The sequence below is a fragment of the Lagenorhynchus albirostris genome, chromosome 9 (genome assembly GCF_949774975.1).
Source record: "Lagenorhynchus albirostris chromosome 9, mLagAlb1.1, whole genome shotgun sequence".
NCBI classification, from domain to species: domain Eukaryota; kingdom Metazoa; phylum Chordata; class Mammalia; order Artiodactyla; family Delphinidae; genus Lagenorhynchus; species Lagenorhynchus albirostris.
The window spans coordinates 37,772,441-37,789,661 of record NC_083103.1 but is presented as its reverse complement, the minus strand read 5'-3'; the positions used below and the strand labels follow the sequence as shown (position 1 = coordinate 37,789,661).

Sequence of the window (17,221 nt, the reverse complement as noted above, 5' to 3'; positions counted from 1 at the left end):
CTTAGAGCTGGCATTCTTTTTTTTTTTTTTTTTAATAAATTTATTTAATTATTTATTTTTGGCTGCATTGGGTCTTCGTCGCCGCATGCGGGCCCTCTCTAGTTGTGGCAAGCGGGCTTCTCACTGCGGTGGCCTCTCCTGCCGCGAAGCACGGGCTCCAGGCGCACGGGCTTCAGTAGCTGTGGCTCATGGGCTCCAGAGCGCAGGCTTAGCAGTTGTGGCGCACGGGCTCAGCCACTCCGCAGCATGTGGGATCTTCCCGGACCAGGGCCCGAACCCATGTTCCCTGCACTGGCAGGCGGACTCCCAACCACTGAGCCACCAGAGAAGCCCTGGCATTCATTTTAACTCAACTCTTTTAACATATCTATAAATCTACTTAACATGAGACACAGGCTAAAAGCAGCTAGTTCTTTCATTAGTTAGTTGTTTTTAATTCATTAAATATCAAATTATCTGTAGTTCAGAATCTGTTAAGTATTTAAAGTCTCACATTACGGCTCTTGTGCTTTGGAAACAGTAACAGCTCCTCAGTTGGACTGCATTACAAATTTGATGTTGAAGAATGCATGCCTCCATTAATTTACAGATACTGTGTACACATCTTAATTTCCACATGAAACACTGTGTATGAAAGTCATTTCCCTTTGCTTAAAAAATGTAATGCATTCAACTCTGGGTGAGAGAGGTCTTACCAACATAAATCTCTCGGAGCTAGAGTATCCAGTCTACCAGCAGGGGTCAGGGCAATCTGGGCTTTGAAAAAAACCATTAGGAGAGATGGATAACCTTCACTTTCAAGAAAATGCTACATTATCACTAGAAAGTTTATACTATATTGGCTGGGTGTGTCAAATGGATGGATGGACAGATACACGGCCAAGACAGAGAGATATACACACTGTGTGAGAGAAAAAAGACTAGATAGACAGATTAAAGAGATGGAATAGAGAGATCAACTAGAGAAAAACATAAAAATATAAACTAGATTACAGAAACATATACACAACTAGACTTAGAGATGATGGAGACTTAGGTTAGATAGGAAGACACTAAGATGGAAGATAAATAAAAATAGAGATAGATAGTTAAATAAAATAGAGTAGATAGAGAGAGCAGACAGGGTGACAGATAAATGGAGAAGAAAGATATAGGTAGATAAAATAGGATAGTCTGAGATTAAACGGCTAGAGAAAATAAACAGCTAGAGAGCTTAGATAGTTATACTAGACATCAAAATAGATTAGGTGGATAAGATAACAACATATTATACATAAGTTTACTGTTGGTTATATGATGTGACAATCACAATTACCCTAAAGGAAGATACTTTTATCCCTATTGTACAGCTAAGAAAACAAACTCAGAGGAAAGGAAGTGAGCCTCTGTTTCACATGAGTGTTTTACCTGTATTATCATATGTAATTCTCAAAACTATCCACAAAGTACTTTATAGAAGAGGAAATGGTCTCAGGAAGGTAAAACGACTTGCCTAAGATCATACCAGTGGTGGCATCAGAATTCTGACTCCAAAGTCTATGGTTTTCCCTCTGTACCCCAATAGCATCACTTGAGGCAGAAACACCCAGAATTCTGAATGGCATGTTACCTACCTGTCAGTGAAGCTGAGTGGTCTGAGCCAGCAAGAACACATACTGCTTGAGAATTCTCTAGGCCTACAAAAAAAAAAAAATTCTTTTGAAATCACATTTGTAACAGAACAAATTGGGCACAGGAGGCCCATAGGCAGTGACCACAGCACCTGGAGAGAAACTCTCAGCCAGTGCAGGAAGGTCTGAGTCAGCGGCACTGGCCAAGAAGACGGCTGGCATGGTAGGGAGACTGCTTATATCCAGGAGGTTGAACAAATAAATAAATACTTTGAGGATAAAGGAGTCAGATTTCTTACTATCAGAAAGGAGAAGAAAGGTACAGATATGAAAAGGTTAAAGGCTAGAATTGACCATGTGATACTGCATTGTAATTGAAGTCAGTGTAGACTTGTGGTTTCTACTAGAGATAAACAGACATAGGTGTACATATGTATAAATGTGTGTGTACATGTATATTTCCTACCTCTGTCCACGGAGTGGGCCTAGAAGAAGCAATGACATCTCATACATTCAGCTGCTATCACATGCAGACGCTGAAACACAAGCCCAGGCCTCCTAACAACACACAGGCAGAGCTAGAATTTGAACTTGCCTCCCATATCCAAATCCAGCACTTTTCCACCGGTAAACACACTGCCTTCAACAACAGTGTAAACCCTCATCAACTCTGCTCGATGCTGTGGTCACCTGGTCTGGCATGCAGAGAAATGGGAGTCTTATTCTGTAACTCTTTCTTCTTACACTTCTGTTCAATTTACTAGTGTCTTAATAAAATGCCCCTCATGCCTTCAAGTATCCTGTGGAATGACAAAGGGACAAAGATGTTTCTGCCACTTTCACCAGAGAGGAAGCACTGGTCTCCTAGTGGCCAGGTCGGGAGAAGACATCCAGGGTTCCAGCTCCAGAACAGATGGCAATGAGGTGAAGAGGGGACAATGAAAAATGAAAGACTTTGAGGGCAGGAAGCTGATATCTTCTCTAACATCTCATCAGAAAATTCCCCCAAGTTAACTCTGAATCTAAGCTGTGCCCCAAGCAGATCCCAACCAGGTCATTTAAATCAAATAAAATAAAAACACTTCTGATTCCTTTTAGATACAAAACTTGTGCTAAAACAGACAGTAGACATAATCCCTACCCTTAAAAAGCTCATCACCTTTGGCATTTGGGAAAACATGTAAACAGCTCATAAGAATACAATAAGTTGTGCTATCCATGCACATAAAGAAAATGCGGACTTCCCTGATGGCGCAGTGGTTAACAATCTGCCTGCCAATGCAGGGGACACAGGTTCGATCCCTGGTCTGGGGAAGATCCCACATGCCGCAGAGCTACTAAGCCTGTGTGCCACAACTACTGAGCCTGAGCTCTAGAGCCCATGAGCCACAACTACTGAGCCCACGTGCCACAACTACTGAAGCTCGCATGCCTAGAGCCCATGCTCCACAACAAGAGGGGCCACTGCAATGAGAAGCCCGCGCACCACAACGAAGAGTAGCCCCTGCTCGCCGCAACTAGAGAAAGCCTGCGCGCAGCAACGAAGACCCAACACAGCCATAAATAAATAAATCTATTAAAAAAAAAAAAGAAAATGCAATGGAGGTGAGAAGAAGGAAGAGTCTTTCCTGAGAAAGCTGTAGCTGAGCTAGGACCTGAAAAATGATCAGGATTTTCCCAAGGGAAAGAGGAAGGAAAAGGCATCCTGGGAAGAGGTAACAGTCTGCCCACAGGCACAGAGGAATAAGAACACAGCGCATGCCCAGGGAGCAGTGAATACCTTGGTGAGGCAGGAAAGATGTTTGGGAAGTATGAGTTTATATTACAAATGCTTTCAATGTGAAGTAGACTGTCCTGTGTTCAGTGGCCCCTTCTCCTTCTCTAAGAGAACCCTCCCCAACTCAACACATAGGCTTCAGGGCGCTAACCTCACCCCTGCAACAGGGGAAAGCCTCGGGGACTTAAGAGAATCAGAACAATCCCAACAACTTGTACGACACTTCCACTGCGGCTCACCCTTCCCTTTCCTCTCCCCACTTCCTACTGCCCTCAAAAATCCCTCCCTTATTCTGAGCTAGAGGAGAGTAGAGGTTTCCTGACAGGTTTTTCCTACAGCTAACCCTCAGTAAACTGGGTCACAAAGTCAGAGTGAGAGAGGAAGAAGAGGAGGAGGTGGAGACATGGTGCTACAAACAGAGAGATAAAGGCCCACGAAGAGAGTGTAGAGCAGACAGAGACAGAGAGACAGAGAAAGAAAGTCCTAGAGACCAAGAGCCCTGTGGGCAGCACCCTTCCTACCTACTCCTCGTGTGCCCATGAAGAGAGATTTCCCTCGGGGAACGCTCCTAGCCCCTCTCTCCACATCCTCACTTGCTCCTGCTTTCCTTTCGGGAGAAGGAGCTGGGCAGGCAGGCACATTCCTTGTGGGTTCTCCCTCTGGGATGTGCCTGCCTGCAGAGGGCACCTCCTCCATGGTCTCAGCTGCACCACGAGCTTAGCAGGACTGAATGCATACAGCTGCTCAGGTGCCTGGTGGGTAAATTCAATCTGGGATTCAGAACCCGGAGGCTCACTATTGCTACACGTTATTTGCAAACACCTAAGCCATGCCTTCCAACCTAACTTGTAACAGCTCTAGAGCTACCATTTTGATTTCCACCCACCTGACTCGCATCTACTTCTCAATGGATTCCAAACTCTGGCAGCAAAGAGGAGTACTTTTACTGGGCCCACAAAAATTCCAGCAAATTAATAGACCAGCCAACGGAGACAGTTAAGACAGAGAGACCAAGAAATAGCAAATGCAGAACTCCATTTACCCATTTTCTGCATGCCTGTGTCTCCATTTCCAAACAAAGAATAAATACAGGATTCAGAAGAAGTAAGGACCTTACCTGTCACTCTGCTTGGTTCCTTTGCTGTCAAAAACAGTGGGAGAGTCTGCCCAGGGCACAACCGCCGTCCAGATGATGCCAAACCAGTTCCCCACTGGAACACCATGCCACTAGCTTCCCAGCGGAGCAGGAAAGAAAAAAGAAAATCTTTATCTGGATTAAGACCAGATTGCTCTTTGAACCTCAACGCCATGAGAGATTCCCAATTCATGCTCAGTTAACATGCATATTATGGAAAAGCTTATTGCCTCAAGAGGCCCTATGGCTGGTCATAGGGATTACCACCAAGTCAATCACAAATCCAATCTTCAGGGCAATCTAAGACCATCAAAGGAAATTCCAACATAGTAAAACTCCCTCCAGAAAGTTCTAGGACACTCCTCCAGAGTCAAATTACTGGAATGGCATTTTTTTCATGATTAACTTGAAAGGACAACTGAGACTCCAGATCGAGCAGGAAAGAACCTTGAAGCTTACCACGTCCATTCCTCACATTTACTGCATGAGAAACTGAGGCCCTGTAGAGGAGCTGTGATTTGTCCAAGGTCATACAGGGAGCTAGTAGCAGAGAAAACACCAGGACTTAACTCTCCTACACCTAATGTAGTGTCTTTTCTACTACACCAAGATGAATTCAAAGATTCCTAATCACCAAATAAATACATATTTACGACTGCAAGATAGCTTCTTAATAGCCACTACTTCAATGGAATGGCCTTTTATTTCCATATTCACTGACTCTAATTCATGTACCCATGTTCTGAACCTCATACAAATGCATAGATGAAATATTGTTATTTTGTCTACAGTCAGATGTGTGTAACTAGGATTCACTATCCAACAGCAACATTAAGGTACTGCTCCTCCAGAAGTATCCTATACCCAATGGTCCTTTAGGCTGTAAACAGACAAGCATGCTTTGTGAAATATAAGTGATGATGATTGAGCACAATGTGAGCAAAACACAGTATTGAAATAAAACAAAACTTACCATCTCTTCAACAAATAAATTGCAAGAGGATAAAAAGAGAGGAAAAGGTACATAAAGATTAAAAGAGACTGGAGATGCCTGATAAAGGATTAATATTTAAAATATACAGTGATCTCCTAAAACTCAACAACAACAACAAAAATTCAAAAATGAGCAAAGGACTTGAAAAGACTTTTCTCCAAAGAAAATATACAAATGGCCAATAAGCACATAAAAAGATCCTCAACATCACTAATCATTAGGGAAATATAAATCAAAACTACAATGAGATGCCACTTTACACTCATTAGGATGACAACTATTTAAAAAAAGAAGAAAATATCATGGGTTGGCAAGGATGTGAAGAAATCTGAAACCTTGTGACTACTGGTGGGAATGTAAAATGGTACAGCCACTATGGAAAACAGTATGGCAATTCCCCCCAAAATTAAAAATAGAATCACTATATGATCCAGCAATCCTACTTCTGGGTACATATCCTAAAGAACTGAAAGCAAGATCTCAAAGTGATATTTGTATACCCATGTTCATAGCAGTATTATTCACAATAGCTAAAATGTGGTCACAACCCAAGTGTCTATCAATAGAAGAATGGATGAGCAAAATGTGGTATATACATACAGTGGAATATCATTGTCTTAAAAAGGAAGGAAATTCTGACATTTGCTACAACATGAATAGACCTTGAGGATATTATGTTGAGTGAAATAAGCCACAAAAAGACAAAGACTGTATGATTCCACTTATATGAGGTACCTGTATGAGTGGCCAAAATCATGGAAATAGACAGTAGAATGGTGGTTGCCAGGGACTGGGAGAAGGGGGAATGGGGAGTTATTGTTTAATGGGTATAGAGTTTCAGTTTTGCAAGATGAGAAAACCTCTGGAGACAGATTTTGGTAATAGTTGCACAATAATGTGAATGTACTTAATCCCACTCAACTGTACATTTAAAAATGGGTAAGATGATAAATTTTATGTGTATTTTATCACAGTAAAAAACTAAAAGGAATAAATAAACTTTAAAAAAGAGAGAAAGAGACTTGAGATACATATCAACCAATTGCAATGATAAACCTAATTTGGATCCTGATTCAAACAAACTATAAAAAAATATTTTTGAGATAATCAGGGCAATTTAAACACTGACTAGATGCTTGATGAAATTACAGAATTACTGATAATTTTTTGTAGGTATGATGATGGTATTTTTGGGTAATGTTTTCAGAAAAATTCCTTATCTTTTAGAGATGTGGGCAGAAATATTTACAGATTAAGTGGGGGAGGGGAGGACTTACAATTAAATTAATCAAACACATAATGGGAACTGTGCTGCTTTGTTAACTGGACAAAAATGTACACATAAGACTAGCAATCACAAAATGTTGGTAGGAAAGGGGCAAGGAAACCAATGACAGGCAATTCTTTGGTCCTTCTAATTTCTAAGAGAAGAAGCTGCTTATAAAAGCCTAATCACTACCATACAACTCAGTAATCACACTCCTGGTCATTTATCCCAGAGAAATGAAAATTTATGTTCACAGAAAAGCTTGTCCACAAATGATTATAGCTTTATTCTTAATAGCTAAAAACCAGAAATAACCAAATGTCCTTCAATGGGTGACTGGTTAAACAAATCGTGGTTGTTATAGACTGAATTGTGTTCCCTGTAAATTCATATATTGAAGTCCTAAACTCCAGTGTAACTGTATTTGGAGATAGGGCCTATAGGAGGTGATAAAAGTTAAATGGGTCATAATAGTGAGGCCTTAATCTGACAGAACTGGTGTCCTTTTAAAAAGAGGAAGAGACACTGGAGATCTCTCTCTCTTTCCATGCATGCATAGAGGAAGAACTGTGTGAAGAGACAGCAAGAAGGCAGCATCTACAAGCCAGGAAGAGAAGCCAACCCTCATGGTATCTTGGTCTTGGACTTCTAGCCTCCTGAACTGTGAGAAAATAAATTCCTGTTGTTTAAGCCACCCACTCTGTGGCATTTTGTTATGGCAGCCCCAGCAAACTAATACAGTGGTACCTCTATACCATGGAATATTAGTAATAAAAAGGAACAAATTATTCATACTCCCAACTTGGATGAATCTCCAGGGAATCGTGCTGAGCAAAATAGCCAACCCCAAAAGGCTAAATACTGTATGGTACCATTTATATAACATTCTTAAGATGACAACATTACTGTGGGAGAACGAAAGAGCTAAGTGGTGAGAGTAGGTAGGAAGTGGGTGCGGCTACAAAAGAGCCATAAGAGGGATCCTTGTGATGGAACTGTTCTGTATCTTGACTGTGTCAAGACATCCTGGTTGTGCTATTACACTAAACTTTCACAAGATGTTACCACTGAGAGAAACTGGGCAAAGAGTGAGTGTGATCTGTTTCATTTCTTACAACTGCACGTGAATCTACAATTACCTTAAAATAAAAAGCTTAGTTTTTCAAAAAGTATAATCACACTAAGCCCCAAGTGGCCACCGAATGGATGCACCGAATCCTTCCTCGCCTCCACTCTTCTCCCCATTCCACAACTGGACTCACCAACACTTGAGCCTCGGCTGCCATAGCCAGTTTGGGCTGTCCTTCAGCCCAAAGAAGTGGCAACAGAAAGCAGAAAAATGAGCAAGAGAGAAAAAAGGGTCACTGCCTCCTCCACTTTCCACCCTCAACCTCACACACACCGTCAGCCCTATGTGCATCACCCTCTCACAGTACAGGAGACAAGCTCACTTGAAGCATTCAAATTAATAAACATTTACATCCACTAGGAAAGTAATGCAGTTCATGGCAAAGAATGTGGGTCTTGGAATCCAGCCCGTCCTAGACTCTGATCCCAGCTCACCTTTTATTTCCTAACTCCCTGTGTAACTGTAGACAAACACTTTAGCCTCTCTGGACCTCAGTTTCTTCATATGTAAGAGGTACAAACTACCATGTATAAAATAAATAAGCCATAAGAATATATTATACAGGAAATATGGCCAATATTTTCTAACAACTATAAATGGAGTATAATCTTTAAAAACTGTGAATCACTATGTTGTACACCTAAAACTTAACACAATATTGTAAATCGGGCTTCCCTGGTGGCGCAGTGGTTAAGAGTCCACCTGCCGATGCAGGGGACACGGGTTCGTGCCCCGGTCTGGGAAGATCCCACATGCTGTGGAGCAGCTGGGCCCGTGAGCCATGGCCGCTGAGCCTGTGTGTCCAGAGCCTGTGCTCTGCAACGGGAGAGGCCACAACAGTGAGAGGCCCGCGTACCACAAAAAATATATATATATATATATATATTGTAAATCAACTATACCTCAATACAAAAAATTTTTAACTCACATCACTGCGTGCCTATGAGGATTAAATGAGGTACTAACTAAATCAAGAGAAACTAGCACCATGCCTAAGAACATAACAAAGAGTTAGACAACTTCATTTCCTTCCTCCCTACCTGCTAAAGGCTTTCCCACATGACTTCTGCCTTATGTCACCTCCTTTTAATCAGACTGCAGCACAGCAGGACACTCTGAATTACTCCTTAAAGTTTATTTCTTCCAAATCTCCGTGTCTCCTTATTACATGCTTATCAAGAAAATAAAAGCAAAATGATCACCTGTTGCAGCTAAAGCATGCCTGAGTCCAGCAGCAATACTAACAACCTTCTCTCTCAGGGGCTGTCAAAACAAAGAAAAGGACGGCAATCTCAGAATTATCCATCTACAAAATTTTATGTACTTTATGCCCAAACACAACACAGCATGATCCTCATTATGTGTCTGATTGGTTTGGAGCTCCCAATTCCCAACATTTCCACTCATAAACGCCTCTGTATGTATCCCTAAAAGGCAAAATCTTTTTAAAATACCATATTACAATGCCACTCAGGGCTAGGAGGCACCTGCAAGGTCATCCAGTCCAGGGGTTAGCAAACATTTTCTGTAAAGGACCTGATAGTAAATATTTTAGATTTTGCAGGCCACAAGGTTTCTGTCACACTACTCAACTCTGCCATTGTAACATAAAAGCAACATACACAATAAATACATGAATGGGCATGGCTGTGTTCCAATAAAACTTTATTTACCAAGGGTTCTAGTGTGCTGACCTCTGATCTAGTCTAATCCCCATTCAATGCTAGAAACCTGTCTACAACACCCCACCAAGTGGTCATACAACCCCTGTCAAATACCTACTTCCAGTGACATGGGCTCACCACCTCCCCAGGTGCCTGCTCATCTTTGCACGGTTCCATCTGTCTCCTTGGGTGGAACCAAACCTATCTGCCTACTGCTTCTGACAAGGCTTCCCAAACATTTGAAGACAGTTGTCATGTCCTAAGACACCTTGTGGTTCCCAAATTCTTTAAGACTTCGCCCTTCAAGATGTGCAGCTTAATTCCCCTCCCTTTCACTGTGGGCTGGACTTAGTGACTTGCTTCTAATGAATAGGATAAGGAAGTGATAAGTGGCTCCGAGACTAGCTGATGAAAGGCATTGAGGCTTCTTGTTTGACCAGCCTGCCTGCTTCCTTCCCTCCCTCCCTCCCTCCCTCTCTCTCTCTCTCTCTCTCTCTCTCTCTCTCTCTAATCACTCTTCGGGGAAGTCAGACACCATGTCTAAACAGTCTTATAGAGAGGCCCATATGGCAAGGAACTAAAGCCTCCTGTCCATTAGAGAGCGTGGAAGTGGAACCAGCCCAGTTGAGCCTCCAGCAGACCTCGTGCAGCCTGGCTGACTGCAAAGTCATGAGACCAGCTAAGCTGTTCCCAGATTCCTGACCCTCCAAAACTGTGAGATAATACATGCTTGTTGCTTTAAGCTGCTGAATTTTGGGGTAACTTATTACACAGCTATAGATAACTAATACAGATCTCTTCTTTAGGAAAAACATCCCCAATTCCATCAGCCATCACCTAGTTTCAAATTCCCTCCCCCTCTTGGTTTCTCTCCTCTATGCTCTGGTTACTCAGTCTCTCTCTCTTAAGGGACTGTATGTATATGCACCAATCACAGCCCCTATGGGACCTTACCATATTTGCTTATTTACAGATCCACAGTGTCTTTCTAAACTTTAGAGTCCTCAAGGGCAGGGTCTGAGTCTTATTCACCTCAGTGCCCAGGGCCTAAGAACCAAACCCACACCAGGACACAACATCCTAGATGCAGTGTGACCAGCACAAAGAAGGACAGAGCTCTGGCCTCCCTTCTTCTGCAGACTATATTTCTATCAATTCAGCCCACAATCACATTAGCTTTGTGGAAGATCAAATCTTACTGCTCATACAATTTGAATATACCACCCTTAAATTTTTTTTTTTCCTTTTCAAAGCTAACTGAAGGGCTTTACATGCGGAGTCACTCCTTCAAACCAACTTACCTCAATTCCTTCTTCTCCATCCCCACTACTGCTGCTTTCATTTGGGGCAGGATCACCTCTCATCTGGATTATTAGCAAGAGTTTTCTGAGTAATCTTCCTTCAATCCACCCCCCACACTATCCCATGAGGCCCCTCTCTAACTCACTGTTAGAGACACTACCTCCCTGCCTGCCCGATCCCTACTGGCACTTCTACCACTTCCTTATATTCCAATCATACTAAACTGCTTGCAGTATCCCAAGCCCTCCTGTTTTATGCTCTATACCCTAGTTCACAAAGTTCCTTCTGTTTGTAATGTGCTTCTTTTGTACCTACTCTGCACATCCTTCTATCCCAAGCCAGGGAAATATCTACTCAACTTTCAAGATTCAGCGTAAGTCTGTTCTCACCCCACCTTCCCCTAAAAAGAGTTCAGTACTCTCTTTCGAGGCTATACATGGATCTATCATAGTTCTAACATGGTAATGCATCTAGGTATTTCTGTATCTAACATGTACTACTAAACTACAGGCCCTCAAATGCTAGGATTGGGTCTTACTCACCTTTGTCCCCCCTGCCTAAATACAGCACCTACACACAATAGTTGCTATTAAATAAATGAATGAATTTCTCTTATACTTCACTTTGGCACATTCCTCCCATTGTTCTATAAGATACAGTGCGTCAAATGTTTTTACCTTCTGATTCTGTCATCCAACATATTTAACCATTGCTCCTCTCTGTCTTCTTTAACCATGTGACTTAAGCTAAATTAATTATAACTTATACATAGGTTCTTAAAAAGCTACCTATTTGCAACTAGAAGCTGTAGCACTTCTTACAACAGGGACGACAGAGTCTAGACTTCCATGCATACCATGTGCTACAGACTCAGTGTCTGTGTTCTTAGGAAATGCATGTTGAGACCTAATCCCCAACACATAATAGTATTTGGAGGTGGGTCCTTTGGAAGGTGAGTAGGTCATGAGAGCGGAGCCCTTATGAATGGGATTAATGCCCTTATAAAAGAGACCCCAGAGAGCGCCTTTCCCCTTCTGGTGGCATGTAGGGACACCGAAAAAAGATGGCTGTCTATGAACCAGAAAGTGAGCCCTCACCAAATATCAAAAATGCCAGTGCCTTGATTTTGGACTTCCCACCCTCTGGAGCTGTGAAAATTAAATGTTTGCTGTTTAAGCCACCTAGTCTATAATATTTTTGTTAGAACAGCCCAAACCATGACCCCAAATAATACCCCACAATACCAGCAATTAGAATTCAGCAAAGTGATAGGAGCAGACCTAAGCTCTCTCCAGTGAAAACAGATCTCCCACTCTTAGTCACTGTTTAAGGAAATTAGATATGAGTGGAGCAGCTTAGGTGGTGAAACTCATTTTAGATTCCAGCATAATTCCTCTAAAAGTTCGCTTACAATATAATCTTCACAAAAATGTGTACATTTTAAGTATGATGCAGTGAAAAGAGCTCTGAACTAAAACCAGGCGTCCTATCGTACACTTGTGCTGTCCAATATGGTAGCCTCTAACTACACATGGCTGCTGAACACTTGAAATGTGACTAGACTGAATTGAGATATACTCTAAGTAAAACATGTACACCAGAAAAGAGTCTACATATAAATGAAAGAATATAAAATATCTCATTAATAAAGTTTTATATTGGTGACATATAAAATGAAATAATAATAGTTTGGCTACATTATAATAGTTTAAAAGTTGTTAAAATTAATTTTACCATGTCATACCATGACTTGGGTGAAACTTAAAAACATCATGTGAAGTAAAAGAAGCCATCCACAGAAGGCTACATGTTGTATGATTCCATTTATGTGAAATGCCCAGAATAGGCAAATCCACAGATACAGATTCGCAGTCGTCAGGGGGTGGGAGGGGAAAATGGGAGTTAACTGCTACTGGGTACGCAGTTTCTTTTGTGATAATGAAAATGGTCTAAAATTAGATGATGGTGGTAGCCGCGCATCTCTGTGAGTATACTAAAAACCACTGAAACACACATTTTTAAAGGGTAAATTTTATGGTATACGACTAATATCTCAATAAAGCTGTTATTTTAAAAGTTAATTTCACCTTTTTTTTTTACTTTTTTGAATGGCACTGCTAGACACTTTTAAGTTACATATGTGGCTCACATGACATTCCCACTGGACAGTGCAGGCCTATGCCATCTGCCTCACTTACTGTCTTTAGGCGAGTCAATTCCCACTGGACCTGTTTCTAACGCAGTTTCCACTATGACGACTTTTAGAATTGTAAAATGTCATTAATGTCATTATAAGATATATTACTTTTATTGTTTTATTTCACAAAAAATTATAACATGTATGAGAGCTAACAGAGGCTTTTCACTCACAATATCCATCCCTCCAACCTAATTTTTCCCAGGAGAACCTGAGTTTTTCAACTTAAATTCTAACTACCCCATGGGTTTTCAGGGGCCCAGCCAGTCTTTTAGTCCAGGGAGGGATAACTGATACCTGGAGACACTTTCACAGTACACAGGCAAGCTCAATATGAGGGGCTGTCCTTACCTCAATGGCCTGGGGGACCACACATCTTCGAGGCCCATGAGGAATTCCTAATTGGCCAAAGGAATTGGATCCACATGATAGAACTTGACCATTTTCTGCAAAATAGAAATACTTGAATTGCAAATCTAAGAAGTAAGACATCTGTGACAAATGGGTAAATGCTGAAGGATGAGAAGAGCAAAAGGAATGAGAGGAGTGAGTGGGGCCCTGGGTTCCAGCACATTCAGTCCATACGCCCTGCTCTATCCCCCTAGGAACAAAAACAGTGGGCACTGGGCTAAGCGTTTTACACAGGCTATCCACTACACCACCTAATTAATGACAAGTTAGCTGTGGAGAATGCTTAGCCATGTGCCTAGTGTTGGGATGGAGGATACTTATCTCCCACTTTTCATATTTCCATGAGATGGAATTTCCATAATTTTAATATACTCCAGGCCTTTCTCCCTGCCCTTCCCCATTCTCACTGCTTTCTAGGGGAGGATGGGTAACCTAGCCAGTTGGTGAGTTTGGGAGAAGGAACAGGACAGTATGGCTTTGGCACCTTCCTCTCAGGCACTCTGGGCTGACACATAGTAAGAGCTTCCCCTACGGCAGAGGCCTAGAGTTTGGGGAGTGGGTTTGGATCAGAGGAGTATTAGCAGAACCTCTTGGCCTGACAATTAACCTTGCCCTCCAATTTAGCCTTTATCAGCAAAAAGCTGATAATTTGATCTCTACCTGTCTGACTGCTCTGTGATTGTCTCACAATTGATCCCAAATGTGAGCAAGAAACAGAGTGTTACCTACTGACTCCCTACAACTCTGACACAGGCCCACGCTAAGTACTTCATAAATGAGAGCTATTGTTTAGATTCTAATAATTACAGTCCAGATTTTCCAGCCCTATCTCCTTTACTGTTAAAACCCTCCTTGCAAAATGCACCCTGCAACTTTCCTTGACAACCAGAGAGAACACTTGTGTGTGTTTTTAAATACAACGAGGATTTCATTTAATCAGGGCCCAACATCATGCACTTCTCACCCAAAGCCTTTGTGGTGATAAAGATTTACCTAGGAGTACACTCACCTGTAAGTATAATGGTAAAATCCCAGCCACAGGCCACCTGTTGGACGGGACATCCAAGGAGGGATTTGCAGGGGGTAAAGTACAGGACATCCTCGGTGTGACCAAGCCCCAGTTGCCCATCTTTGTTCAGGCCACAGACAAAAAGGCTTCCTTCATCTGCAAAATATAAAGGTTTTAGTGGTAGTGTGAACAGGGGAAATTACAACTGCTAAGATGAGCAAAAGGATTTCATTAATTATTTGGAGTCATGGACCCAACTAACTTTTTTCCCACCCAAGTTAATAAGCCATGCATGTTAATGTGTTCTGGACCAAATGGCACAAGTCCAAGGGGCTCCAATCTAACATCTAAATGGAAACTCCAAGTCCTACAGCAGTGGCCAATCAATTACCAAATTGAGCATCTGCCGTAACAATGAAAGCCATCGTTTATTCAGGATGCAGAATGTGCCAAGTACTCTTCTGAGGGCCTCAGGCGTGGGGCTGACTTACCCTTTAGGCACAGTGCCTGGGGCCCACCATACTTGTAGAAGCCCACAAAAAGGTTTTAATCTAATTTTTTAATAAAAAAATATATGTAATAGGAATATGTAATACTAAATCTAGCCTGGATTATATTAATCTTTATGTCAGTGCAGCTGTAAACATAATTTTAAATATTTCTTTATGGAAGGAGGTGTCCACAAAGGCAAAAGTGTCAAGGACTCATGAAAGTCATAATACAGCCCTGTTAACTCATTGTTTCTCATCATTATTATCACCATGTAACAGAGAGGCAACTGTGGCACAGAGAAATTAAGTAATCTGCCCAAGGCCACACAGTTAACAATTAAGAGAACCAGGATTTAAACCCACACGGTTTGATTCCAGAGTTTATGTTCTTAACCAGGATGCAATATGCCCTCCTTTGCAATATTATAGCGCTTGTAGTACTTATTAAGTACTATCCTAGGTACTCTGAGGGAAGATTATGGAAAATATAAAATTCTTGCTCTCAAGGAATACTCGACTTAACTGCCAAGACTTCTAACTCATATATGAAAGTTAAATATCAATCTATGGTATAAAATGTAATATATGTTGCAACTCGGCCACTACTTGTCTTGTAACCTTAAGCAATTTTCCTCTCTGAGGCTCATTTGGAGAGCGGGCGAGGGGAAAAGAGGGGTGGCCTTGATCTCTGAAATCCTTTCAGCTCTGACAATCTGCCATTCTCTGATGGTAGCGTGATTCCTTCACAAAAAAGTTGTCCTCTGCAAAATACAAAAGGTTGAAAGATAGTAATATAACACCCTAGGGGAGAATGTCTAAATAAGAAAATGAGAGAAAATATATTCTTGAAGGAAGTTACCTGTGACAACAGCAGAGTGACCCCCTCCTCCCGTGATCCTCTTGACACATCCAGGATTACAGAAGTCGCTCAGCTGCTGGGGCAAAAGCACATCTTCCTTGTGGCCAAGGCCAAGTTGCCCATAGCTATTTGCACCCTAGGGATAAAATAAGCCAAGGACGAAAAACTATGGGAACCCCAACTGTCAATTTGAATTTACCTGTCCCTATCTTTCTCACCCTCACGTTCCTCTCAGAGCTTATAACAGATGAGATTTCACAGACTTTTTCTTAAGAAGTTGTTATACGCAACCCACACTTGGACGGTGGCCCCATCCCCAGAACACCACGATTTCCATGTGAGAGGAGCTCTCAGCATCCACAACTCATCCAGTGATACTCTTCGCCTTCCCCTTCCAATGCCCCAGCCTACATGTGTTGCCTTTAGCGGACAGCATAGGAGTTCCTTCTGATAAACGGTAATTATCTAGGGAAGTCACGGAAAGAAATAATCAAGAAAAATAGGAACGAAGTGGGTGGGAAATACGCTAGGACTAGTTCTTGTCCCATCTCCCCACACCCTCACTGGGAAAGTCAGCTGAGGATTTTGTGCCCTCAAGCAAGGCACACCATTGTTATTTCATTTGAAACAGGTGAAAGAGGTTGGCAACAATCTCTAAGGGCCTTTCCAAGTACAATGTTTTGTTACTGTAAGATTCACATGGTGAGATTCCTCTAAGGAAACAGATTTCCCGTTGATGGGCAATATGTCTGTTGTCATTATTATATGATAAAGGTCCAGAATCCCTAATCTGGAACCCTTGCAGCCAGATGTACTTCAGACTCAGAATTTTATAGACTTTAGAAAAGTAATACAGTATATAAATCGTATACACTGCTGCAAGGTCTGGGAGCAGCACCCCATAAGTAAAACAGCATTATTTCTGCAGTAAACAGTACAAATAGTGGGCAAAGACTATAAACAGCCTCATGTCAGGTCAGTTCTGGGTTTACAGAGCTTTTTGTATTCAAAATTGAAGATAAGGGATTATGGACCTGCAGGGAAAATCTTATTAAGATTCTGGAAATCCTTATAATTTCTCCAACCACCAACTGCTGGTTGGTTCTTGAGTAGTAAAATTTATAAAATGTGTTTGTTTTTGAAGACACCTGAATGAAAAAAAGTGATTTAAAATAACTACCAAAAAATGCATATATATATACAAACTCCTGCCCCTTGTGGTCTATTCCACAGCCATCTGGGCTGCAAGGACTCCATGCTGGATGAGGGAGCCATGCAGGGACACAGGTCCCAGAGGCCCTCAGGGCAATATTAGCAACCAACTACTGAGCGCTTCTCTGTGTGCTGGGCATTCCCCTTTAATTCCACAGGGTGGG

General features: G+C 41.8%; 1 protein-coding gene across 9 annotated transcripts in view; it reads right to left on the bottom strand.

The window, feature by feature from the left end:
- Nucleotides 1-17,221, bottom strand: part of SERGEF (secretion regulating guanine nucleotide exchange factor) — a 238,076-nt gene that overhangs the window by 218,544 nt on the left and 2,311 nt on the right. For 8 of the 9 annotated variants that reach the window (XM_060159573.1, XM_060159571.1, XM_060159567.1 and 5 more), the window contains exons 2-7: nucleotides 15,846-15,981; nucleotides 14,496-14,651; nucleotides 13,427-13,521; nucleotides 9,115-9,175; nucleotides 4,505-4,618; nucleotides 1,614-1,676 (exon numbers count right to left, since the gene is read on the bottom strand). In XM_060159573.1, the coding sequence (XP_060015556.1) occupies nucleotides 1,614-1,676; nucleotides 4,505-4,618; nucleotides 9,115-9,175; nucleotides 13,427-13,521; nucleotides 14,496-14,651; nucleotides 15,846-15,981 (625 nt within the window). The remainder of the gene's footprint in view (nucleotides 1-1,613; nucleotides 1,677-4,504; nucleotides 4,619-9,114; nucleotides 9,176-13,426; nucleotides 13,522-14,495; nucleotides 14,652-15,845; nucleotides 15,982-17,221) is intronic. The other variant, XM_060159569.1, reaches the window with a different exon arrangement.